A 27,519-nucleotide genomic window follows, 5' to 3' on the forward strand; every position below is an offset into this window, starting at 1 on the left:
TACAGCCCCTGGACCAAAGCTGGCCCACAGATTGCGTGTGTAAGTAAAGTTTTATTGGAACAAAGCCGCTCCTATTTGTTTACACATAGCCTGTGGCCGGCTTTTGCACTATAACAGCAGAGCTGGTTGGTGCACACAGGTGATCCTCCACTTCCTCGGTGCCCTTTCTGGGCCATCCTGGGGTAAGTGCTATCTGGTTTAGCTGAGCTGATCTCATAGGGTTCAGGTGGTGCCCCACCCCAGGTGAGAGCCCAGAAATGGCTTTCCACAGCTCCTAGGATCAAGATAAACAACCTCAACTAGGTCAGCCCGGTTGAGCCTCTGCCTGCCCCTCTAGCCTTGCCTCTCTCTACCCTCTCCCCCTCTCCTCTCTCTCCGGACTGCAGCCAAACTGGCTGTCATTCTCAGAAAATGCCAAGCTCCTTTCTGCCTCAGGACCTTTGCACTTGCTGTTCCCTCTGCTCAACAACTCCTCCCCCACCCAGCCCTCTTCGTAACTAAAACCGCTCCTTCGCTGAAGCTTGGCTAAAGTGTCATGTGCTCTCAGAAGTCCTTCTGACCTTCTTGATGAGATCAGACCCCACTCACACTTCCCTGCTCTGCTCCACTGCACTTCTCACAATTCTAATTCAGTAATTCTCTGGTTACTTGTTTATCATCTGCCTCTCCCCCAACTCCCAGCCCCACCTCCACCAATCAGTCAATTCCATGAGGACTCTCTCACCACCCCACCCCACCCCCCACTGTATTCCTAACGACTGGACAGGACCTGCCACAAAGCAGGCCCTCCAAAAATATCTGTCGGTCTGCTGAATAAAGCATGAAATATTTAAACTACTCCTCAAAGATGCTAACATCCAAACCAAAAGGTAGAAAGACATCACCTTAAGAGAGGGTGATTTGGTAATATCTATCTAAATTCCAAACGCACGTATACTTGGAACCAAGCAATGTCACTTTTAGAAATTTATCCAGCACATGCGCAAAACCAGGTATGCATAAGTTTAGTCAGTCCAGCCCTGTTTATAATCCCCAAAGACTGGAAGCAACCTACTGTCCATCAGCTGGAGATGGGTTAAATTCTGTCATTCACATAGTGAGATACAATACAGTTACAAAAAGGGTTGAAAACGTTCTTTTTACATTGATATAGAATGACCACAAGATATTGTTAAAGATGCACACAGTATGCATAGGATAGAAACAGAGGGTGAGTGTGTACACACACACACACGTACACACACACAATGCTTATGGGTACACAGGCTTTCCCTGGAAGTTACAGGTAACAGTGATTTCCTCCAGGGAGAAGAACTAAGTAATTAGGGGCAGAGGCAGAAAGGAGACTCTGATTTCTGTACTACATTGAGGAATAGAAAGATAATTTCCAAAAGGCACATGTTTTTATTTTATTTATTTTAAGGGGGCGGGGGGCAGTGACATAACATGATACATAGCAATGACACCTGGTTTAGGAAGCAGGAAATTGCGTTCTAGTCCTACTCTGCCACTAACTAGTTGTGTGACCTTGGAAAAGTCCCCCACCCACTCTAGGTCTCAACCTCCTCATTTGTAACCAGACGGCGTTAAACCAGATCAGTCTCCTTGGCTGCTTCTGGCTCTGACATCCTTTCATTTTTCTAACTAGAGTCTGTAGGGTCTAGGGTTCTTGTAAAGCTGCAGTTCAATATAAACTTGTGCCTGCGCGCGCGCGCACGCACACACACACACACACACACACACACACACACACACACACACACACACACACACACACACACACACACACTGCCTTCCTGGCAGGTAACAGAGCATAGATTTTTAATCTAGGAAGAGATCCAGGTCAAATCCATGTCCGACAACATTCAGATAATCCATTGCCCTGCGAACCAGCAAAACAAAACACAGAAAGCCTCTTAGCAAAAATTCCAGCCTTATCAGAAAAACTGCATTACATCTTATCAGAAACACCCCCTCGGGGCTGCTGTGAAAGTCACAGAAACTTTTTGCCATAAAAACACACATCACTAACACTCCGGGGCAGCAATGAAAAAGAGAAAGGCCAGTTTGCTGAGCAAAAGCATTTAAAGCATTTACATTGGTTTTAATTAATCCAAGCAGCAGAGTTTCTTTTTCTTTTCTCTCCCCAAGAGTTTGAAAGCTTACCCACAAGCAAGTAATGGAGGTAATTTATAATCATTTAATTCTCATTTCCCTGGGTATTTGACAGTAATTCTCACAGACAAAAGGCTCATGATTAAAATATTTCTTTAAGTAGCTAGGATTCTTCACTATTTCTCCGTAAACAACTGCCACCCTTGCAGATAGCTCCCTCACTGTGCCCACACAGCACTGGGCCAAGTTCATTTCATCTCAGAAGTACCAGATTCTCTCAGAAGGGTTTCCAAAAAGCTTGCTTTTCTTACCAGTTGCATGATCTTTGCTATATTCATGTACCACCAGTGAATATTATTCACTTAATATTTCTATTTAAATTCGTTCGCATATTACTTTCTTTTTTTTTTTTTTACGGAAACTTTACACCCATGCCACAAATGGAAAATCAGTGTCACCTCCATAAATAGAAGGTAGGGTAAAACTACAATCAAAATAAAAGTTACTAAATTCAAGCAAGACACTGTTGCTAGCCAAAGGCTCTGAGCCTGAGGCCCACTTTTTTTCCTCCTTGACGCTCTTTATTTAAATAAGGTATCATTTATACATACAGATTTTGAGTGCAGAGTTCAGTGAGTTTTGCCAGATGTTCTACACCCTTGTCACTACCACAATCATGACGTAGGACATTTCCACGACCCCAGAAAGTCTGCCTTTTTTAAATCTGGAAGTGGGGTGGGGGGGGGAGGAAACGGCAAGTGTCAGAAAGAAAGGCGTTAAAGACACAGTAGCAACTGATGGAGGCCTCACTCCTGACTCAAGAGAAGGCGCCCTGCCAAGGGGATGACCCGCATATGCAATGTACTCATTGGGGCGGCCCATGAGACCATCCCACTTGCCGTGTGAGGTACCCAGCCCACACTCGAGGCATTAGGATTCCGAAAGAGGCAGAAGGTGGAGGCAGAGATGAGGGATTCAGAGGTTGCTGCGCTCAGTCCTCTGTGCCTCCATGCTTTTGCACATGCTGTTCCCCATGCCCAGAACACCCTTCCATACCTCCTGTCCTCACTTTTCCTAGCAAGCCACTATTTGTCCATCAAGATTTCACTTGGGCCACCTCTTCCTAAAAGCCCTCCCTAGGCTGGATCAGACACTACAGACTCTGTAGTGTTGCCAGAACCTAAAGAGTCGTGTAGTGAAGCCTATCAAGTATAGATTCACTTGTCTGTCTCCCTACTAGACAGTGAGCTTTCTGAAGGCCGATAAAGGCTGATCATAATAACAACAGCGGCAGCAGCAGCAACAGCAGCTAACATGTGCTGAGAATTTATATGCCAGGCTCTGCTGTAAACACATTACCTGTAGTAAATTATTTAATTCTCACAACCTATGAGACGGGCACTGTTTACTCTCCTTTTATAGATGGGTTAACTGAGGCACAAAGAGGTGAATTAACTTGCCCGAGGTCTCACAGCTTGAACCCAGCAGACCTGAGGCCAGGGGTTCTCAGCCTCAGAACTACTGACACTGGGGGCTACAGACTTCTTTGCTGTGAGGCTGCAGGACGTTCAGCAGCACCCCTGGCCTCTACCCACTAGAGGCCAGGAGCACCCCCTCCCCTCTCTCAGTTGTAACAACCAGAAGCACCTCCAGACATTGCCGAATTTCTCCTGCGAGGCAGAATCACCCGCAGCCGGGAACCACTGCTCTAGGCCCCACGGTTCCGGGCCCTGCACGCAGCCGAGGCCCCAAAGAATGTTGGGAGTATCCATCCACGAGTCAAACCTGAACTGATTCCGAAATGAGACATCTGCTCCCCGTCAGCCCTAGCAGGTAAATCGTTTCTGCAGCAGACATCTGAAAGTCGAAATATCATCGCCCTTCGTTCCTCAAGTTCCCAGGTGCTCACCCCAACATATAGGCCCCATGAATATTTGGGGAGATCTCTGGCCACTCTCCAAAAACCACAAGACAAGATTGCTGCGGAGGCCACTCCAGCCCCGCCCTAGCAAGGCGTCTGCACTGAGGGCCGGGTCTCGGTCCATACACAGTGCTAGGGGCCCCCAGCTCCACGGCTCACCCCTCCCCCTCCCCTGCCCGGCTGTGTGACCTGGGGGACCTCTGAGTCCTCGTGTATAACAGTTGCTGAGGTTGGTGACAATACCCACCTGATGTTTCACCTTATCCACATGAAGCCCAAAACACACAAAATAAACACTCAGTAAATAGGGCCTTCCAGTATACTCGTATTATCATTATGGAAAGAACGATCTTCTAAGTGAAAATTCTCCCCTTGCTCTGCTTTCATTGCCTTATTTTACAACTTGATAAAGTGTGACACACACTGGCCCCCAAGTGCCTTCAAAAGCATTAAAGAAGAAAAACGGAAAAAATTTTTATAAAAATAAAATGGACTGGTCAGCACTTTGGGAATTCTCTTTTTCTGCTAGCCTTCAGAAAATATGTGGAGTAAGTAAAGAATGCCTGAACACCCCCTCCGCTCCATGATTTGTACTCCCTCTTCTCGGGTACCTGGGAGCTGATCAACTAAATCTTACTAAAATGTTAGTGACACAGTGAGCTAGTTGCAGTAACAAAAATGATTCTCGCTAACACATCTCTACCATATACTTTATACCAAGAACCACTATGTATGCATTTAGCATATACTAATGTTTGTCTTACGAAAGACCTACGAAGCAGGTGATAGAGTTTCCTCATTTTATAAATGGGGAACGTGAGGCTCAGAGAGGGTGATTAATTTGCCCAAGGTCACACAGCTTCTAAGTGGCAGAGCCAGATTCAGTCTCAGGCAGCCCACCCAGCTCCTCCACCCCCATAACACATGAAAGGGGATATTTCCTGGATGGTGATACCTTAACTCCAACACACAGAAATGAGGTGTCCCCAGAATAGGAACTGCTCTGGAGTCCCATCATGAGGTAGGCTGCCCTAGACAACTAAAGACACGGATTCCTTTCTTCTGGAATACTCACAATCCCTCCATTTGCCCCAGGATTGAGTCAACGATTATTTAAAAATCCCACTCAGGCCACAAGGAGCTCTCTGCCAGTGCCTGCCCTCTTGGAGCCTCTGGCGGGCATGTTGCTCACCCTTAAGGACACACGGCCAAGTCTGAGACAGCCGCCAGCGCCAACTCACCAGCCAACAGATCGCTTTTGAAAAAAGGAACAGCAAGAGAACATCTTCTCTGCCTAGAACTACAGGCGGGTGGAATTTTCAGGAAGCAGAATAGAATGACCAAAATAGAAACCCAGCTAAGGAACCTACATGAGGCATCTGTCCTTTGGGGAAGGGGGAAGGGGAAAGGGACTGCACGAACCGGTGCTCTCAGGCTTGAACGACTTGGAGGAGAGAAGCCAGGGCACGGTCCGGAGGCCAGACGCCCCTCAGGCTGGCAGCAGGGCCCCAGAGCTGCGGTCCATCCCTGTCTGAGGTGATAGACCCACCGCTCAATGAGCTCACACCCCAAGGTGGTGTGAGTTCCGGGCGCTGGGTTTGAGACGTCACAGTCTGTTGCCACGGCAGCATTAGGATGCCACAACCTGGCACCGTACATGTGCAGCCAGAGGACAGGGGGGAAGGTGGAGGGAAGGAATCCCGCCTCCCTCCATCCCACTCCTCTCATAACCTCCTCTGTGTCAGGGGCTGCAGGAAATGCCAAGAGGAGCAAAAGGTGGATGGATTTTTCATCTGGCAGCTTGCACCACCTATAGGAAAGACCTTCTTTGAAAAGTTACAGGTTGCGCTTCAAGTAATAAATTCAGCACTTAGCAAACTTTCCAAAGGGCCCCCCATGCCCCTACTGCCCCCACCACGCACAAACGCCAAACAGTAACTGGATTCCCAATCAATGGATCGTGTGTATTAATAATGACGGAGAATCAGGTTGTCACACCCATCACTCAGAGATGACATACACAGAAGCAGGGCATGAGAGGTGAGAAATTCCATCCAGATAAGTCAGGTCCAGAAATGCCAGAAAGGGAAGAGAGGCAGTTTACCATCCTGTCTCGTCAATGTGGAACCACTAGAAAAAGCCACCTTGAACGCTATGCTCTTTGCTGACCTTGCCCAGCTAAGGCAGCTGTCTGCCTTCACCAGACAGGGCAGCAAGGAGGGCTCGGTCCTGCCTCCCAGGCAGCCTGCCATGAGGCCAGGCGCCTGGGACACAGGATCCAGGACCCGGGACAATTTGCAAGCACCGAGCCTTACAGACTGGCTACTGGCGTGGCTGTCTGCAAAAACACACGCACCCGCAGGCTGACACGTATTCCTTTTGGAGAGAAGCAGAGACATGTATGGAATCTGCAACCCATGTGCCTCAAGGTCAGCTTTTGGATGGGGGCAGCAGGGCCCAGGCATCTGGCAGACATGAGACCTCACCTCTGTCCTCAAATTGGGATAGAAAGAACCGGTTGCAAGTCATTCCATGGGGCCCTCGTGCTTTTAAGAAGTTCAAAGACCTTCTTATTTTTATTCGTTCACTGCGCCTCGAGCTTTCCCGTGTATTACCTCTCTCTCTGGGGTTTACAAGCACCCTGGGAAGCAGGAACCATCAACTCCTCTGTGTTACAGAGGGGGGCCCTGAGACTCAGGGCCGCGAGGATTCACTCAAAGTCACAAAAACAATCAGGGGCAGAGCTGGGGTTCAAACTGAGACATCATTTAAATGCAGTCAAATGCACAGATATTAGAAGCACACCTCGTGCCTTTTTACAAATGTATGCACCGTGTACCCACCAATCAAGATATAGAATGTTTCCATCCCGCCAGAGGGTTCTCTGGTGGCCCCCCCCAGCCAATAACCCTCATTCAGGGGACCCGCTCGCCTGCCTTCTCTCACTATAGCCTGGGTTTGCCTGCTTTGACCATCGTATAAATAAAACCGTACGAGATGTGCATGTCACCGTTTTCCTCAACCTTATGTCTGAGATTTAACCATGTCGTATGCAGCTGCAGTGTCTTTTGCATCTCTGTGTAATAGTCCATCAAATGATGACATCAGACTTTACTTGTCTGGTCACCCTGCCATACTGCCTCCGTTTTTTCAAGAAGACAGCCATTTGAGATTGAACTTGTGCTTCAGGGAGATCCGTCTCTAAGAAAAGACAGTCTCTCCGCATTTGTCACGCAGGGCTCAACAGAGAGCGACTTCCTCGCCAAAAGGAAAAGGAAAGATCTGGTCAGAAGAATTAGCCAGAAGTAGACCTCAGATAATCCTCCCTCAGAAACAGGGCTTGCGTGGCTACCCCCGCCTCTCCGTCAAAGCCCTGCACAAGGGGACATGGGAGGGGGCACGGCCACCTTCCTTGCTTTCCTTCCTCTAACTCACTCAGCAAAGGCCCCCTCACCTTTACGCCAGCCCCTCAAAGAGCTGTACCCTTTATGGAGTCCTACAACCCCTGTCACGGCCTGCGAAGCTGATTTCCACCTTTCCTTCAGGCAACTTGAAATCCAAGTGGAAACTTCCCCTTGAAGACAGTGGGGCCCCATAACCCTTGGCCAGGGGCAGAGACTTAAAATTAATACCTGATTGACAGATGGGTGCTTTATTTACACTCGTCCCCAGGAGCTTTCACTTTGGTGCCGTGTTCCCCGAGGGCGGGCACCCTTCATCCATCGTGGCCCCTGCCAAGCCCGGTCATTAATGACATTCCTCCTTTCTCCTTGGCAACGGAGGCGATGTAAGCCGTTGCGGATTTCAGACCCTCATCCCACCTTCTTAGGATCACACAGGTAAACAGCCCCTTTCTGAAGTCTTTACAATGACTTTCGCAGGCACTGCAGACTTAAAGCGTTCCCCACCTCCTCGTCTAACGGTCACCCTTTTTCAGCACACCCAAGCAGGTTTTGTTTTGATAAGGACCTTTATAAATCCTGAGCTTTGCAGGCAACTTTCTTACTTCAGACAGCTCACTCAGGCGTGGCTCAATTAAAATTCACACAGAAGGACTGGCTTTTAGAAATACGTCGTATTAACTAAAACAGGTCCAGGTGAGAAAATGCTCTTTCCCAAAACCTCAGATTAGGACGCATGGAGGGTCCCCAAATGCCAACTCGGGAAAAGCAATCTCTCTGCTCTTCCTGTAGCTTCCCGTCTACCTTTGATATATTTCTCTTGCAGAGGAAAAAAAGCACTAAAAGTCCAAGGCACAGGACTTTAGATCTAAATGCCAGTCCGTAGGAGATGCAAGGGACAAAGGAACACGTTTACAAACCACCACAGGGATGCCACTGGCAAAATCCATCACGTGGAGACCAGCACAGGAAAAATGACCCTGCTTCTTCAACAAATAAACGGCAAGAAAACAGACTGATGGGGATTTTTATAAAATAAAAGAGACATAAATGGCCATGTCAACCAATTACAATGTGAGGATCTTGGTTCAAACAAATTAACCATAAAAAGACCCTTGTGAGACAAGCAGGAAATTTAAACACTGGACATTTGAAATTAAGTATTATTCCTTTTCAGGTTTGATAATGGTATTTGATTTTTTTTTCAAGAGCCCTTATTCTTGAGCTACATACTATTTATTAATAAAATATTATGCCACCTGGAATGTGACATAAAGTAAGCAGGAGTGGAGATGCAGAGAATACATTGAGGCAGAGATGAAATAAGATCGGCCTTATGTTGATGATTGTTGAAGCTGGGCGCATGGGAACACGGGAGTTAACTATACCACTGTCTCTACTTTTCCATATTTTTGGAAAAGTTCGTAATAAAAGTTCAGGAAAAAGTCAAAGGCAGTTCCTCTTGCTTTGGGGGAACCCATGTGGGGCTCTGCTCCAGGTAGGAAAGCTGACAGCCCCTGACGCATCCCAGGAAGAGCCTCAGGGCCGAGTCTTGCCTTCTTCCCTGAGCTCAGTTTGGGAACCATCGGCAAAAACCGAACCTCGCACCAGCGCAGGGAAGCCGAGTTTGGCTGGAGCTCTGCGGAGCCCCGTGGCTATTTCCTGTGCTGGGCAGAGAGGAAAGAGGAAGTCCCTTCGTGGGGGGAAGCCACAAGGCATCCATCACGCTGCACTTTCCAAGGCTGCCTCTTCCTGGCCCTGGCTCAGGGGGTCCTGGGGGGGCCAGGGCAGGACACCTGGGGAGGCCCTGCCTCTCACAGAGGCAGCCGCAGGGAACCTTGCAACCTGCGAGTCAGGTCAACTGAGAAAGCTTTTGCAGCTGGCCAAGTTCTGGGGCTGAGGCAGGGGCCCGATGAGTCAGAACTGATCGTACGTAAGTTAGATAACTTGCTGTGATGCCGACTGAAGCCCAACGGCCAGTGGCTCCTCTCCAAAGAGCATCTTCTCTTAAGACTCAGGATTCATCAAAGGCCAAGGCAAAGACTCTCTCCTCCAAAGAACCAATGCTGTCAAGAAGTCAGGCGAGCCAGAAGACATCTCAGAGCCCACCACCACTGCCACCTGACACTCACACAGCCCTGCTGCCCGCGCTTAATCACACTGCCTCGTGGGAACCTGCCATCACCACCCCCATTTCACAGATGAGAAAACACAAGCGCAGAGGATCGAAATCACCTGCCCTGAGGCATACCACTAATAAGGAATTATGCAACTTTTCATCCATTTATTTGGCAACGATTTATTGCATGCTTGCTAATGCCAGGTACTTTTGCTTGGCCAAGGTCACGCAGGTAGGAGACAGCTAAGTCAGAATTTCAAGCCAGGATTTCCTGATTTCAGATCTGGTGCTCTGACTTGCTGAGCCAATGGCCCCTGGAGTTGGGGGGAACATGTACCCCAGGAGGCATGCACGACAATCCACTGGGATGTAGAAAGAAATACAGGAACAGCAGAACTCCCGTTTATATTCTGTCCTTTCCCACTTTGATTTTTGTTGCATGTTTTATGAGTATAATCCCATTAGGACAGCAGTGAACATACAATTGATAAGTATATAAATATCAAAATATATGAGGTGAATGCACCCCATGCTGGCGTACAGGGGACCCAGGAAAGCTGGAGTCAGTGAGATACTGGCTGAGCTGTAGTGCTGAGGGCAGAGACCTGGGATCCTAACTGCCTGGGTTCGAGGCCTGCCCTGCTATGTACCGCTCAATGACTCTCAGCAAAAGTTAACTGACCCCCAAGGAGTCTGACTTCACCAGTCCTGGGTACGGCTGGAACAGTCCAGCGTGTAGCCAGGATTGAGGACCACTGGCCACCAATGCTGCATTTTTCCAATTTATTCAACCCCATCACCGTACAGGACTAAAAAGCCTTGGGAACCAACTCAAATAACACAGCTTTAAGATTTTAAGAACCTCTACTCCCGATCAAAAGCTAAGGCCACCTTAAGAACAGAAGGCCTTTAATTTGGAAGCTGGGATGGCATGTGTGCGATAGTAAAGCGTGATTAAGGCAACTTTCTCCCTAGTTCTTCTGACTCCCTTGACAAGGCCGCCGCTCAATTCAGCCCTCATTTCACCTTTCCAGCTGCACCTGGAGACACTATTTGTACAAAGCAGGCTTATTAAGGCCTGTCCTTAACTCGACACAGACGGCAACGTCTCTGAATGTCACATGTGTTCAGCGAACTGCTTGCTTAGGGTAGAGCTCTATTTTTAGTAAGCACCAAAAAAAACCCATGATACTATATCCCAGCACCTCATTTGTCCCAATTTGTTTACCAGGCTGTGTCCCACATTGGCCTGGGGGCCAGGCAAGGGCAGGACCACATCTCATTCGTCTCTGTACCCCTACAGGGCCTGGCACAAAACCAGCATTCAGTGAGTGTTTGCTGAAAGAATGAGGTTTAAATTGTGCCCTGTGAATGGGTTGAGAGCAGGTGGCCCTGAGTCGAAGTGCAGGGGACGTTAGGGCTCCAGCAGGGCCTGTGACTCTACTTGGAAATGGTATAAAAGGTGCGCTGGGGGCAGAGGGGATGCTGGTTGGGGTGGGGATTTGTCGGGGGGGGGGGAGCAGTGCATGAGAGTGTGCACATGTGCAGTGTGCTCCTACAGCGTATGGGATCTGGGGCTTTTATCAGCCTTTCAAAGGGCTGTGACCCGAAAAGTTTAAGGATCACCAGAATAAACTTTACAAGCAATGACCAGGAGTCCATTTTCCTTTCTGAAAGGTCAAAGTTAACGCCACGTGCATCGGCTTACCAGGAATCGGAGGAGGGACACACCAGACCCACTGAGGTAGACTAGAAGTGAGCACTCCCAACATGTCGGTCCCAACACAGCCCAGAGGAGATCTGGCACCTCTGGAGGTGACCGGGTATTCCCGGGACCAACCCGTCTCTCCCAGTGTATTACAAGTTGGGAGAAGTAAGAATGCATTGAATTCACAAGCACACACACAGAAATTAAACTTCTGATCTGTCTGCTAACAGCCAGCACACCTCTCCCCTCCAAGGTGGGCTCAGTAGCACTTAGCACTGGTCAGGACTCCCATAGCCCTGTCCCCATTCTTTCTATCAATATTACTACGTACTTAGCTCTCTCCCTCAGTAGAAAAAAATAAGCGTTTACTTTGAATGCCTCTAGGCAAATAAATCTGAAAATCCAGATAGGTGAAATAAATGTCTTAGAAAGATAAAGTTTACCAAAATTGACTCCAGTAGAAATAGAAAACGTAAACAGACCGATTCTCATAGACACAATCAAGAAAGCTATCGCAGAACCACCCCCATGAAAAGGTACCAGATCTAGATGGCTTCACAGAGGAATTCTATCACAACTGTAGAAACTGGATAGTCCCAATAATACACATGCTGTTCCTGAACATAGAGAAGGAAAGAAATTTAAACCTAACCTAACAGCATACCAAAAAGGACATTACAGACAAATATCACTCATACATACTGCTAAAAGAAATCTTGAACATTATCCAGTAGATGCCGGCCCCATCACCATAAGAAAATACTACACAGTGAGCAAGTGGGGTTGATACCAGGAATATTTCAATATTAGGAAATCTATTAATACACGTGATCTTAGAAGAATAAAATCATATTTTTCCATAGATGCTAAAACATCTACGGCGTAACTCAACTCCCATTCTTAATCAAAACTCTCATGAAAATAGAAATGGATGAATACTTCCTTAACGTAATTAAATACATATGCCTCGATTCCAAAGCCAACACTGAAGGCACTCCTGCTGGGGTCAGGAACAAAGCACAGATGCCTACTTTCCACTACCATGTAGATGCTACTGGAGGTACTAGTCAATGCAATTAGACGAGAGAAAACAATTAGAGGCTCGAACTCATTGAGGGCAGGGACTGAGTCTCATTTCCTATTATATCCCCAGGATCTAACACCATAGGTGCTCAATAGTTAGACGGATGAGTAAATGAATAATGACTCACATTACTGAACACCTCTGTTAACAAAATCAAGGCTTTAATAAAAAGCTAGTAAGAAATCACATTCTGTGTTAACTGATTTAAATGGGTTAAGCCATTCAAGGCAAACAACACTATGAGGTGAGTACTATCATTTCAGTCATGTGACAGCTGAGCAGACAGAGGTCCAGAGAGGTTAAATGACTTTTCCAAGATCACTCTGCTGGTAAATGTTTTAAATTCCAGTCTTGCATGGTACCAGGCCCCTAACAAACTGCTTTACATGTGTCTCTCATCAAGAGAGGGAATGCAGAACAGAAAACAGGCTCTGGAGCAGGACCACCAGGTTCCTATTTCAGCTCTGCCATTTACCAGCCCTGCTTTCTTGGGAAAATTCCTTCACCTCTCTGTGCCTTTGCATCCTCCTCTGTAAAACGAGGGTGACAACAGTGCCTACCTGCTAGGGTTGGAGGGGTACTACATGAGCTAATAAACATCTGCCACATGTTCAAGCTCCATAAAATGAGCACCCGACTTCCCCCAAATTCCCTAAGTGCCGACACCAATTTCTGACAACATCTGTCCCATAGGCAGTCCTCTTCCCTCCTTGGTTTTTTGCCAAGCCCATGCCCAGAGTTAAGGAGAACACCTCATGTGCATCACCAACATATTGTCACCTGGGACAAAGCCCAATAGCAAGATAAGGGCTAGTGTTGGCCCTTGGGGAGGTCCATCATGTGGAAGAAGAGAGAGGGGACTGCTATTAACATTTGGGTGAGCCAGACCCACATCTGGTACAGCTCGCTTTAGCCTCTCAAGGCTCACGACATCCCTTCTCTTCCTGAGCCATGATGTTTCTGTGCTGCCAGCTTCCCAGCAAGGGGTCATTATTTTACAGATTTCAGAGCATAATGCCTCACTCCTTAAGTGGGGCTGCACACAGTGACCTCTTTCCAAAGAGCACAGTTCGGAAAGGAGTAACCTTACAGTGGAGGAACCTGCCAAAGGCTACCTCAGCCAGGTGATCAAGGCCATCATCAATAGTGATAAATCATGCTGATAATAGGTACCCTTGATATGATGTGATGGAAATGGTCACTTTACCTCTGTGGTCTCCCTCCCCCAAAACCCATAGCCCTGTCTAACCATAAGAAAAACATAAGAGCCCCATTGAAGGGACATTCTACAATGTACTTGATCCGTACTCCTCAAAACTGTCAAGCTCATAAAAAAAAAAAAAAATGACAGTCTGAATGTGAATAAAGTATGGACTTAGGTTCATAATACTGTATCGTAATATTGGCTCATTAATTATAACAAATGTATCTACTAATGTAAGATGTTCATCATATAGGGAGCTTGGTGCGGTGCTGTGTATATGAGAACTCGCTGTACTATCTTTACAACTTTTCTGTAAATCTAAAACTGTTCCAAAAAATAAAGTTTATTTTTAAGAAGTAGATTGTGGGGCCTTCACTGTGGTCACTTAGACACCCATCTGGCAGCCACCAAGCACCCCTTGCCAAGAAAAACTATAAAAAGCACCTCCCATCGGATTTGGCTTGGAAACTATTTCCCCGGAAATCTCCCCCCACTGCAGGAAAAAAAAAAATTCGTTGATTGTGAATCTGGGAGGGGTGTAAGTATTAGTTCCCTGCAAAACATGAGTTTAATCTTAACAAACAGCAAGACCACTGATGCTAGAGGGATCGTTTGCAGATTCTTAACCGTATCTTTTCAAAGCAAAGGATGGCCTCCGGATTGCAACTCAAGAAGACTGGTCTCTTTGGCTGGATAATTATTTCCACCTCCAGCCGAAATAGAGAATAATTACGAATTACCATCTTCACTTGGTATCCGAGTGAAGGTCATCTCCGAAGTCAAAGCAAGCCCCTCCCCTAAGGAGTTTCACCTGAAGACGCTGTGGAAGGAAAGTTAAAACTTCTCTGCCTAACCCAGCATCTCTGGGAAACAGCAAGCCTTGGAGAGTCCGGAAAAGGCCTCCTACACACAGCAGCCAGCACAACCCCTTCCTGCTTTCCCTAATGCAGCCAAGCCCAAGTGCATCTGGAAGTTACCACCAGGCCTGCCCCAGAGGCTTCAATAAGCATTGGCTGGGCTAGGCTGTCAAAATCAGGAAGCCTGGTTGGGTTGTTTTTTTTTTTCCAAGACAACCTGCTAACCAGAAAAATACAGTGAGGTTGGGTGTGCGACCTTCTCCTTCTGAGCAAGGCTCCTGTTAAACACGTGAAATGACGGCCCAGCCTGGGGAAATCCCCGGTCCCCAGCGTAGAGGGCACTTGAAGGCACCGACCGACAGGTCGCTGAGGCAGGAACAGCCTGCATCTTCCTGAATCCACAGGTCGGCTCCCCGCAACTGCCCACAGCCATGATGACCGCGGGGTGGGGGATCCCTTAATAAAGCTCACACTGAGCCATGCGGGGTGATGTGCAAACACAGCGGCAGACCCGAGGGAGGAAATGGGCCAGCCGCCTAAGATGAAGTCAAACCACCCTCCAGCATTAGATACAGACAACCTCTTCCTTAGTGTCAACACAAAGTCCCCAACGACGGGCTCGCACGCGCTGGTGCGCGGAGGTGGGAGGATCTGCTTCACCTGCCCTCTGTTTGCACCAGCCCCTTCCCACGAACTCCATGCTTTGGCTTCCTCATCTCCGCCCTCCAAAGGCAAACCAGTAGCTTCCGCTGCCCTCTGACGACCAGCAGCAGGCAAGAGGCCAGCTGCGACCCCTGCCACCTTTTGCTTTGCTATCAGTGACAATCAGGGAGAAGTAACTGGAAACCGACGCCCTACCCGGCAGTGAGCCTAGCGCCCCCTAAAGGCGGCTGCAGTCCCTGACGCCTCGCGCCCTCCCTCTCAGCCGGGGGGAGAGGCACCCCCCCCCCGCTCCAGGGCCCCCAGTAAGTGTGACACGTGGGGCAAAAAGGGGCCCTGTGTCCACTGCCCAGGCCCAAGCCCCAGCCCGGGCTCGGAGGCCAGGCCGGGGCGAGCCTCCACCGACCTTCGATAGGATTCAAATAGTCATAATCGAAGAGGATGGAGAAGTCGAACTCGTCTTGGGGGCTGCCTCCAGGCTCGTGGCCCGGGGCGTCCCCGCCGTCGGGGTCGGGCTGCGGCTCCTGGGCGTCCATGGCGCGCAGAGCGGCGGGAGGGCGGCGGGCGGGGGGCGAGGGCAGGCTCGGCTGTCTCCTGGGCCCTCGTCGGGGGTGGCGAAGGAGGCAGGAAGCGGGGCGGAGAGGCGGGTGGAGCGGCGGGGTCACTGCCCTCGTGGGAACGCACGCCGGGTCCGGGGACGGCGCGCCTGGCGCAGTGGGTCCTGGACGCTCCCGCGGGAGCTGAGCGGCGGCGGCAGCGGCGCGGGCTTCCTGCTCCGGGAGGCACCTGTTGCAGCCCGGGGAGGGGAGAGGGGAGGCGGGGACAGCGCGGCCGGGTCGGCGGGGGCGGGGCCGCCACCCAGGGACCTGGGGAGGGAGGGGGGAAGGGAGGGGAGGAGTGGCGGGCGGGCCCAGGAGGAAGGAGGCCGCCCCCTGGCCCTGGCCGCACTACCCGGGCACCGCGCGTAGCAACCGGCCGGGGCCACCGCCAGGCACTCTGGTGCGGCCGCTGCTTCTACCCTCCCCGCGGTGAGCTCTGCGCCCCTGCCGGACCCAGGATCCGGATGAGAAAGCCTCTTGTCGTTTGCCCTCTAGGACCGGCTGATCCCAACCTTTTTCCTCTTTTCTAATCTAAGGGGGCGGGGGGGGGGGGGATGGGGGGAGGGAGTGCACCCACGCCCTTCTCGTGCAGACTCGTGTCTCCAGGTGCCTCTCTGCCCACAGCTGTGGCATGATTTTCACCTACATCAGTCACCTGCGTGCCCCTGAACTCAATTCCCAGGACCTGGGAAAGAATCAGAGATACTCTCAGAGCGCAAGTCCCACCTTTACATCTATACCTGTTGGCCACCTGACATGGGCCAGGTGCCGGGGACCCAGCATGAACCAGACACTGCTGGGGCTCAGTTTCTGGTGGGGGAAGAGTCATGAAGGAGATAAACAGGGGAGCAAAGATCATCCCCGTAGGGTGTCAGGAGAGAACTCACCAGAGATATAGGGTAAAGGCTGGGGGTTGAGGAGGCTTTGGTCACTTCGGTGGTCAGGTAGGGCCTCTCTGGGAAGGTAGCATTTGGTTGAACCAGACTGATGGGAAGATCTGGGGGAAGAGTGTTCCGGCGGTGGGAACCAAAAGAAAGTAAGAGCCAGAAGGTGTTCTCGTGTGGGAGACCAGGAAGGAGGGCAGTGCAGGTGGAGAGGTTGGCAGGTGACAAGTACGCCTGGATGCTTGTTAAAAACACAGATTCCCAGGCCCCTCACTGGAGCTTCTGAAACCCTAAGTCTGGAGTAAAGGCTCAGGGTTGTGTATTTTTAAGCATGCACCCAAGGTGAATGTTATGAACAGGTACATTCGGGGAACAGTACATAAGAACCTACTACCACCCCCCATGAAACACTTTCAGGGGTCTCGGACCAAGTTAGCTAAAGTCAGAAAACAGACTCACGGAGGGAAAAACGGTGAGATGACAGCAGTGGCCTCAACCCTTATGGCACGTTAGCGACACGTTAGCATCACCTGAGACACTTTAAAAAAAAAAAGCCTGTTTCCACGTTTCAATCCAAACCCACTGAACTGGAACACCCAAAGCTGTTGTTGTTGTTTTTTTTTTTTTTTTAATGACCTCAGATGAATCTAAAGGGCAGCGAGTGTTGAGAATCGCTGGATCAGAAAAGTAGGTGGGAGAGGTTCAAGGAGTCCCTGAGAACCACAGCTTGATCTCAGAAGGGGACTGACTCTAAGCCTTCCCCACGTGCCAGAAGTATAGAGAAGATGCACTCTTCAGGCGGAGCCATCTCTGCTCCGTTAAGGGGTTTGTGTGAAGCTGTCAATCATCATTCATTCCACAAATCTTTACTGGGCACCTGCTAGGTACCTGGCACCACTACAGATCTTGGGGATGCAGCCATCAGCAGGACATGGTCTCTACCCTCATCATGTTTCTATCCTGTTAGCAAAGAGACACAGCAATGAATAGGGCTTTCCAAATTGCACTTAGACCAGTGGCTCTTAACCCAAGCTACACATTTGACTCACCTGGAGAGCTGTTAAAACACTTCAGATGGCTGGGCCCCAGGAGGGGCCAGTTATAATCAGAATGTTTGAGGCCCAGGCATCAGTACTGTGTAAAAGCTCCCCAGATGCTTCCAATGTGTGGCCCGAGGTGAGAATCACTAGTTTAGACACAAACTCCATTCCAGGGTCCTGGGCCTGGCTCAAGATTTATGAACTTTCAGAGTCTTGGGAAGCACTTTCTGGTTGTCAGAACATAAACAAATCCTCTTCTTTGTTTCCTAAGCATAAGCATACGTATACTGGGTGTATCCAACAAGCATCTTAGGGGTGGCTGATAAATTTAGGTCGAGGAGAGGAGGTGACCCAGGCTGTGACACTTATAGCCAAGTATCTAGAAGGAGAGGGATGCTCTTGGGTCCCTATGACAGGACTCAGAATCCAAACCCTGAAACTTGGTCAGGGATAAACAAAGGAACCAACCAGTCCTTGTGATACAGAAAAGGAGAAAGGCTGGTGTCATCCTCAAGTGTCCCTGTTCATCCCTCCATCCATGATGATTAAATGCCTCTAATCTAGTGGACATCTATTGATTTCGCCTCCCTGGCATCATTCCCCACTTCTTCTGATAACAACACCCCAGTGTGTTCCTTTGGGAAACTACTCTTGATACAATCTTGGTAAAATTATCAACCCAGCTGTCCCATACTCCCCTGGCAAAGAAGTGAACAAATGATCCAGGCTTGGCCAACTGGAGAATTTTATCTCAACTAGCCTACGAGACCCATTAGGGCAGGGGCCATGAGTGGCTCACTCACAGCTTTATGTACAATGGATGTGTGGATATGCAGATGGATAAATGAATGGATAGATGAGTGGATGGATGGATGATGGATGGATGGATAAATGGATGAATGGATGGATGGATGGATAAATGGATGAATGGATGAATGGATGGATAGATGGATGAATGGATGGATGGATGGATGAATGGATGAATGGATGGATGGATAAGTGGATGGATGGATGGATGGATAAATGGATGAATGGATGGATGGATAAGTAGATGGATGGATGGATGGATAAGTGGATGGATGGATGGATGGATAAGTGGATGGATGGATGGAGAGTAGATGGATGGATGGATGGATAAAAGAGTTTGACTGTCCTTGTGTATATAAGATCCTTATATTTCTCTTTAAGGGCCCTCCTCCCTGAGGCTTCCTCTGGCCACCCAACTGTTTGGGCAAGAATCTAAATTCTTACCCCCAACTGATATCCTCTTGAGATACCCAATAATAGGATGAGATAATAAAGGTAAAAATCACTTTACAACTGATAAACTGCTACAAAAACTTCAGCCTTATGAGAATGGTTCAGGACATTCTAAATAATACTCTAATTGTCTAAGTTGTTCCTCTGAACAGTGGATATATTTTTAAAGTTTCTAGGATCTGCACCAAATCAGAGTTCTTTAAGGGAAGGGGTTCAAACTAGGCCCTGACCCATAACAAAGTTTCTGCTAGAGCAGTGGGAAGTGAGAGCGTTTTCTTCTCTAAAGGCCACTTTGAAGGGTGCGGCTTGGGTGTGGGGGAAGGCATATTTTCATTTCCAAAATAAATAATTTGTGCTGTTCGAAGCAAGGGCTAGGGGCAGAATACATGACCTTTATGCATTCAGAGGCCACAGCAGGAAGGTGGGGGGTGGGATGGAGGCCTTGACAGTGCAGCTCTGTCAACCTTCCCTCTGCCCTGCCACTGGCCTCCTCGCGGAGGCCCTAGCCTTTTAGTTTTTCTCTGGGTTCCCCAATAAAAGTGCAATGTGAAGCTCGTGAGGCCACTGAGAGTTTGAAACTCCTAGCACACATCTGACCCTGGCCCAGGAATTCAGCTCCATTCAAAAGCATTTACTCTAGTGTACAATTACAAACTGAGGTAAGTGCCGTGAAAGGAAAGATGCCACAGAGCTTATATCAAGGAAACCTGATGTTGACAGGGAATTCAGGGAAGGCTTCCCTGGGGAGGTGATATTGAAGCTGAGAACAGAAGGTTGAGTAGAAGTTAGCCAGAGAACAGTGAGGGGAAGAACAGCCAGATGGGAAAGTATGTGCAAAGGCCCTGAGGCAGGAGGAAGTAGGACGTATTGGAAGAACTGAAAAAAGACTGGAGTGACAGGTGCTCAGGAACAGACAAGAAGATGGTGTGAGGTAAGGCTGGGGGGTGAGTGGGGCCCGAGGGCCCGTGTGGAGAATTTTGGACCTCAGACCAACAAGGAATGACTCAAGTGTATTAGGCACATACATGACAAGATCATATTTGGGGTTTTAAGCGGTTGCTCTGGGTTCTGCGTGGAGAAGAAACTGCAGGGGGCGAGTATTGAAGCAGGAAGCCCAATTAGGAGGTTCATACAGTCATCCAGGCAAGAGAAAATGGGGCATGAACTATGGTGAGGGCAGTTGAGATAGAAAACAGTGGAACCACATGAAAGATATGCATACTCTCATCCTTGAGTTATCTCTTTTCCTCTTCTAGGCTACCTCTTAGAAGGCAGCATAATCTGATTGCACGTGAATACAAATACCTGAGGTGTACCACCCTCTGGGGCCCTCCCACCCCACCCCAGGTGGCTCTGAGTCCTGATGCCCCTTCAAGTTGGCCCTGGAAGGACCCCGCCCCCATGCAGAGCTCTGCCCTCCTTTCCCCCTTCTGGTATAAAGCTCATTTTTAGCCTCAGCCTGGACCCCTCCCCTGAAATCTGGGCTCACATATCCCACTGTCCACCCAGCATCTCCATCTGGGCATCCAACAGGCCCCTCAAAATACACGTGTCCAAACCAACCCTATTATCCTCCGAAACCGCTCCTCTCCCACTGTTCCCAGCTCAAATATCACCCTCCCATTCATCCCATTCCCCCACCGAAAACCAAGGAGTAAGTCCTTTATTCCTCGCGTCTGCTCACACCCACATGCAAACCCTCGGCAAGTCAAAAACCCTCAAAACGTAACCCAAATCCCACCGTTTTTCATCGACTTCACTGTTCTTCCTCCCACCCCAGCAATCCTAGCCCCCCACCATCTCTCACTCGGACGAGTATGATAGCCTCCTCCCTGGTCTCCCTTCTCCCTCCTCCCTTCCACATTGGCCCTTACATGGAGCAGCAAAAGGGATCCTTTCAAAATATACATCCAATAAACCTCCCATGGCTTCCCGTTAAGTTGAGAATTAAACACAAGCACCTTGGCCTACAAGGGCCTAGATAAACCACCCCCGCCCCGGCTCCCTTTGGGTATCATCTCTTGCCATTTTCCCTTTTCTGACTCCCTTCTGCCACCCTGATCGTCCTTGAAAATGCCAAGCACGACCCCACCCCAGGGCCTTTGCACCTACTATTCCCACTGATATTTGTCACTTCCTTGCTTTGTTCATTCCTCAGCTCAAATGTCAGCTTCCATGACCATCCCCATAAAAACAGCATCCCCTGGCCTCCTCTGTCCCTTGATCCTGCTTTATGTTCCTCATAGCCCTTATCTCTGCAGCATGTTTTATTCACATGTTCATCTTTTACTCATTCCAAACCCCACATCCTGACAACCCCCATCGCAGTAAAAGCCTGACTATAAGTAGGCACTGAAACGTGTTTAATCCGAAAAGTAGGAATTTTCTTTACCAGATTCCAAAACGCGATCTCCCCTCAATTTAAACACATCCTGGGATTACCACCCTAGTCGCTAATATTTTAATTTATAGATGGATGCATTTGACTCCACCAGGGCTGGAACCAGAGTGAGGTGAGTGAGGCAAAATTTAAGAGGGCACCAAAAACCTCAATAATTGAACATATTATGTTTTCATGAAATGTTTTTTAAAAATCAAAATTAAAGCAAAAAAAAATCCATGGTGAGCAAATCGTTACATTTCGAATAAAGACAGAATCAGTAATAGTGCTGTGCAGAGTCGTACTGGACCCTGAAGCAAGGGAAGACGAGTAATACTGATCCCGTCTTTATTTAAAATTTTTAGTTCTATTTTTGGTTCATCTTGGATGTTTTGCATCAATTCTGATTTCTAAAATATTACATGAAAATATTATTCATTTTGATCACTTGAGTTTTTCAGCACCCCCTTCCACGTTGTCTCCCCACAAAGCCATTTTCCGGGAATGAGCTCCTTACGAATTGGGGGAACAACAAGACAGTTTCAAACTTGACTTTCACTCCAATCCATGATCGACATCATCTTTTAAAACCTGAACAGGACTTCTCTGCTGTGAGATAACTAATTTCCAGGAGGCAACTGTAGCTGAAGGCAGTTTGTTGAAATTGGCGGCCCCCCCGGGGCAGGCACTGAGGGTAAAAGCTCTAGGAAAGCAGGGATCTCCTAAAAGCCAGAACCCAAATCAAGGTGTGGACTGTAAAAAGATGCCACATCAGGCAGCAGTCGGTGGTCACAGGTCTGCAGTAGCTCGGCCAAACCCATCCTGCAGGCGTAGTATGTTTGGCCTTGCCCGTAGTTTTTTTTTTTTTTTAATCTGAACTAACAGTTTTTTGAGAGGTTTCATTTAAAAATCCAAGTGTCCAGTGTCTCCCCAAAAATGGGAAGATCAGGCCACAATACGCAGGGTCTGGATTCCCAGGTGGATCCGTCATCTGGGGTTGAGTAGAGGCTGCCTCCTTCAGACAATCCTACAGCTCTCAGGTCACCACTGCCCCACCCAGCTGCCCCTGTCCGTCCCCGTGAGCATGTGAGCTCGAGACCTTGGTCTCCAGGCTCTTGACTCCTTCTCCCTAGGCCCTGCTCACCTACTTTGTCCTGGCTTTGTTTGTCCTCTTCATTCCTTGCCTCGTAGCACGTTCCCCTCTGCCTCATAGAACTGATATTTAACAGGAGAGCACGATCAGAACACTCACCTAGCCCTTAAACTACCGTCCTTGCCTTTTATTAAACAGGAGGTGCTGCCATCCCTCTGCCGGGGGAGCTTCGTCTTCTACTGCATCAGAGCCTTAATGGCAGGCAGCAGAGGGTGGATTAGTTAGGGGATGGAGCATTGGTTAGTCTTTGCCCAGCCCCACAACTATTTCTCAACCATCCACCCTTTCCCTCTCTCCGCCATCACCCTTCTGTCACCCAGGCTGTCTTCCTAGATGACCGCACCCCCAGTATCGTGACGCTCATCTCCATCCTCTCTCCTGCCCTGGTCTTGCAGACTCGAACATCTGTGTCGATTTCATAATCTTTGAAGTCAGGGAGTGGCGCAGACAAGCAAGCTGACTTCGGGGATCTCCAGGCCACCCTCCACCAGCCTCCCTCCAGCACAATCACGCCCCAGAGCATCTCCCACCCTCCCACGCCCCCCAGAAAGCACATGGCATCGGCTCTTGCCCTCTCTCTCTTAAATTCCTCTATCAGCACAGTCACTAGACTTCATGGAAACTTTTAGTTCCTTTGCATGTAAATGGCTTCACACACAATTGTCTCTTTATCCGACTTTGAAAAAAAACCATCTTTATCTGACTTTCAAATGCAAATGAGAGCTTCTTATATATCTTGGATATTCTCCACACCACCTAGCCAGTGTCTTGCAATAGCAGGTCCTCCACAAACCCCTCTGAACTCATTGGTTGAGTGATTGAACTAGGTCATCCAGAAAAGACCCCAAAGATTTGGTAGGAAATGGATTTATCCCAATCAGGAAGGACACTTGAAGGTTAGTAGGCTGAAGGAAAGTAACAACTTGAATTTAAAACAATAAAATAATAGTGTAAATGGCAGCTAACAGGAACTGACCACTTTATATACACTGAGAGCATCACAGCCATGATCTCCAAACCTCGAAGCACCCGCCATGTGTAAAGACTACTATCACCCCCGCTGTTCAGTTAAAGAAACTAAGGCACGGAGTAGGTTGTGATGTTACTTTTGAAGTCACACATGCCACCACGGAAGTGGTTTTGTCCCACACCAGTCTGATACTCATTACTGAGTCACACTGTTTCTGGGTTATTAGCTAAGGGTGGATGCACTAAGGGACATTTTTGGACCAAGATGAAACGCTGCGAAAAGTCTTATAACTCCCAGTGATAGCAGAGAGGGAAAGAGGAGCTGGCGTGGGGAATCCAGGCTGGGCCAAGAGGAAGACCCATTGGAAGCAGTTCATATCATTCACAAAATTAATAGCATCTACCCTCAGGTGCCAAAGACAGGGACCATCCCTGCAGAACCCCAGGGCTCAAGGGAACACAGTTTGAGAACCAAAAAGGAGAACACTCTACAGACAGGGAAGTACCAACTGCTCCCCACTTCCTCCTCCCCACACTGGTCCCAGCCCCTGTCATCTCCTGCCCAGGCCACCACCTGTAGCCACCATAGCCTCCCACCTGTATCCTAAGCATCCACTCTTACCTGGCTAAAGGACATTCTCCACGTAAAGGTCTGTCAGTATGATCCTACGAAAAGGTTAATGAGCTCACACCCTCTGCTGCTTCAAATTTCCCCAAAGCCTCCCCATCCCCATTACCATGAGAATGAACTTCAAACAGCTCACAAGATCCTGCTGGGTCCTGCTCTGGCTTGCTTCCTTGATCTGTCTCCTATCACACTTCCCCTCTCCCCCCTTTCTGTTCCTGCCATACTGGTCTTGCTGTTCATTGACTACCCCAAGCACATGTCTCTCCTCAAGGCCTCCGGGCTCTCTGTTCCTTCCGCCTGGGATGCTTGTTCCCCAGATCCCGTACAGGCAGATCCCTCACCATTCAGAGGTCAATGAATAAGACATCTCTTTAGAGAGGAGGGGACCATCCAGTGTGAACTAGCAATCCCTACTATTGTGTGTTGAACGATTTCCCTCTCCCAAAATATGTTCAAGCCCTAACCTCAGGTACTTGTGACTGTGATCTTATTTGGCAAGAGGGTCTTTGCAGATATGATCAAGTTCAGATGAAGTCCTTAGGGCTAACGGCTCTAATCCAATGACTGTTGTCCTTACAAGAAGAGGACAGAACACATGTACACACAGGAAGAAGGCCATGTGAAGACAAGGGCGGAGAGTAGCGGGATGCAGATAGAAGCCAAGGAACGCCGAGGACCACCAAGGGCCACGAGGAGCTAAAAGAGACACAGAAGGATCCTGCCCTAGAGCCTTCAGAGAGAACATGGCCCACTGACACCTTGATTTCACACATTTTGTCTCTGAAACTATGAGAGAGTAGATCTCTGTTGTTTTAAGCCACCCAGTTTGTGGTAATTTGTGATGGCAGCCACAGGAAACTCATACACCCACGCACTACACACCCGTATATACTGAGTCATTCGCAGCCCTGTTCCCCTGTTTTGGTCTCTGGCACTTAACACCACTCCACACTATCTTGGATATTCCTGGTTTATTCCCTTGATGTTTGCCTGGTGAGGGTAGACACCAGCAGTCTTGTTCACTTTATCCCCAGCATCTTGGAGGCTTACTGGCGCATAGTAGATGCTCAAAACGATGAAAATGAATTGAATGGTCAAGGGGGCGTCTAAGAGGAGATGGGAATGAGGTGGGCCTTGAAGAAAGATGTGAGAAAAGGGAGCGGGGACCCCGGGCGGAAAGACTGGCAGGGCTGAGGCAGAGGGAAGAAGTGGACCGTGCCAAGGAGTAAGCGGACTGGCGCGGACTGGCTCTGACAGCACCGGAAATGGGAGCGCTGGAGCTTCGGGCCAAAGAAGCACCCGGCGGGGCTTTGGCCACTGAGAGAGGCTTTGAGGAAATGAGTCTCTGTTGGCATGTCCCAACCGGAAAGGGAAGGGATGGGGGCCGCCAGGAGCTCCTGAGTGGCCCAGAAAGGCAAGGTGGAAGGCAGGAGGAACTCCCACTGCAAACTCTGTGGAGGGCGGGCTCCTGGAGGGGCTACAGCCCCTCTCTCCAGCTCACCGTCTGGCCGGGTGATCCTGCTGCAGGAAGCAGGAGAGATAGGCCCGTGCGGCCCTTAAATGCTGAGCTTTCGGCATCAGCTCTGTCCTCTAAATGCCTTGACCACGCCCTGTCTTGGTCTCCTCCTCTTGAAATGGGAGGATCATATTCTGTACCAACCTCTCAGGTTATTTTGTGAGAATTCACTGAGATCATTTCTGTAAAGTGCTTGGCCCTACAGTACGTGTCTGGTAGGGAAAACAGACCCCCTTCTGGCTATGATTATTCAGCCTAACAGGGATCAACGTGGTGCAGTGCGATTGGTTCCAAGCTTTGCAATTAGCGATGTGACCCTGGGGCAGTGGCTACCCATCCCTGTGCAAGATGGGGTGCTCACTGGCTGGCTGAGAACCAGCGAGGCGGCCCGTGGGAAGCTCTGGGGATGGGGCCTGACACACAGGTGGCACTCAGTAAGTGTTGGCTGCTGTTTTTGTTGTTCGGGGCTGACTCATTCCAGAGAACAACATGAGAGCGTGTGCCTGGTAGGTGACCCAGCACGAAGCCCGCCTAGGTCACCAGCCCTTGGTGGGAAAACATGGAAGTCAAAACCACTGTCATTGTCAAAAGGAAGCAGAAGCCAGTGAGCCAGAAAGACGGCACAGTGCTTCGGAGTTTGTCTTGTTTTTTATAATTTTTTTTCATGTGGACCATTTTTAAAGTCTATATTGAATTTGTTACAATATTGCTTCTGTTTTATGTTTTTTGGTTTTTTGGCACGTGGGATCTTAACTCCCCGACCAGGGATCAAGCCCACAGCCCCTGCGTTGGAAGGCAAAGCCTTAACCACTGGACCGCCAGGGAAGTCCCCAGAGTTTAAGTCTTAATTCTGTGGCCTTAACAGGTCAGATCACCCCTACTGTGCCTCATTCATTCATTCCTCCATCCATTGAACAAAAAAAGTACTGAGCACCTACTAGGTATCAGGCACTGTTCCAGGCACTGGGGCCACAAGGGTGAATAAGACAGTTGTGGTTTCTGGTTCCCAGAGTTCAAGTCTGGAGGAAGACAGAGACAGGGCATGAACAACGACCACCAGTGTGATGAGTACAGGGCGGGGCAGTGCCAGGGCGGAGGCCCGGGGAGCCCAGAGGAGGCCTCCTCTCTAGTCTGGGCAGTCGGAGTCTCAAATTCCTGTTCTAGCAAAGGAACAAAAATAGGAACCTGCCTGGCTTCTTCCAGGTTAAGAAGTGAAATAATCACTCATGGGTGTAGTAAGTGAGAGCCAGCCAATGAGAATACGTGTGGGAGGCACTTGGTAATTGGTTTTTTTAGGTTGGATTTTTTTGTGTGGGGGGGGGGGATAAATATTGAATTAATGAATCGTCCAGTAATAATAACAGCACTTAGTAATTAAGTGGGTACTTTGAGGTTCATATTGTTTACTAAAAGATTGAAACTCTCCATAGATTGGTAAATGATGGCTGTCATCCCCCGCCTCAAGGGTCCCTGCTGCCTTGAGACCCTCTCTACAATTCAGCAAATAAAGGGTTAAAGCCTGGCCCAGCAGGGGAGTCTCTTGGGACCCTGCTCCTGCTGTGCTGATTGGTTGATACTCAGTTGTTCAATATATTAACCAATATTCCAGACAATATTACTATCACTTTTTTTATATGTGGGGAAACTGAGGCACAGGAGAGTGAAGTTACTTGCATGAGGTCATGCAGCCAACAAGTGGCAGAGCCAAGATTTGAACCTCTCACTCAGATCTCAAGCTGTTGACGTCTTGGGTGTAGAAACATTACCTGGGATCCACTGGAGATTCACAGAAACCGGAGACCTGGCCCTGTCCTCAGGAGGCTTACAATCCAGCTAAGGAAAGTCTTAATAAAGGCAGTCGGAGGAGCATCTGGGAAAGTAAGTGATTCTCCCTGAAGTTCTGGGAAGAGAAGGAGAGACCCGGAAGGCCTTGCTGGTGGAGGGGCCATCTGGGTAGCCAGGGAGGGGCTCAGCCAGGAGGAGGGGCCCTTGGACGGGGTCTCAGTTCTGCGTGGACAGAA

At 49.1% G+C, this 27,519-nt stretch overlaps 1 protein-coding gene across 5 annotated transcripts in view; it reads right to left on the reverse strand.

Moving 5' to 3' along the window:
• The window catches only part of NFATC2 (nuclear factor of activated T cells 2), a 159,054-nt gene that overhangs the window by 127,751 nt on the left and 3,784 nt on the right, over positions 1–27,519 (reverse strand). For 2 of the 5 annotated variants that reach the window (XM_057528866.1, XM_057528867.1), the window contains exon 1: positions 15,476–15,620. The exons of the other annotated variants lie outside the window; for them this stretch is intronic. In XM_057528866.1, the coding sequence (XP_057384849.1) occupies positions 15,476–15,605 (130 nt within the window). In that variant the 5' untranslated portion in view covers positions 15,606–15,620. Of the gene's footprint in view, positions 1–15,475; positions 15,621–27,519 lie in introns of those variants that run through there. 5 annotated transcript variants of the gene reach the window in all.

This window comes from Balaenoptera acutorostrata, chromosome 15 (assembly GCF_949987535.1).
Source record: "Balaenoptera acutorostrata chromosome 15, mBalAcu1.1, whole genome shotgun sequence".
Classification (NCBI taxonomy): domain Eukaryota; kingdom Metazoa; phylum Chordata; class Mammalia; order Artiodactyla; family Balaenopteridae; genus Balaenoptera; species Balaenoptera acutorostrata.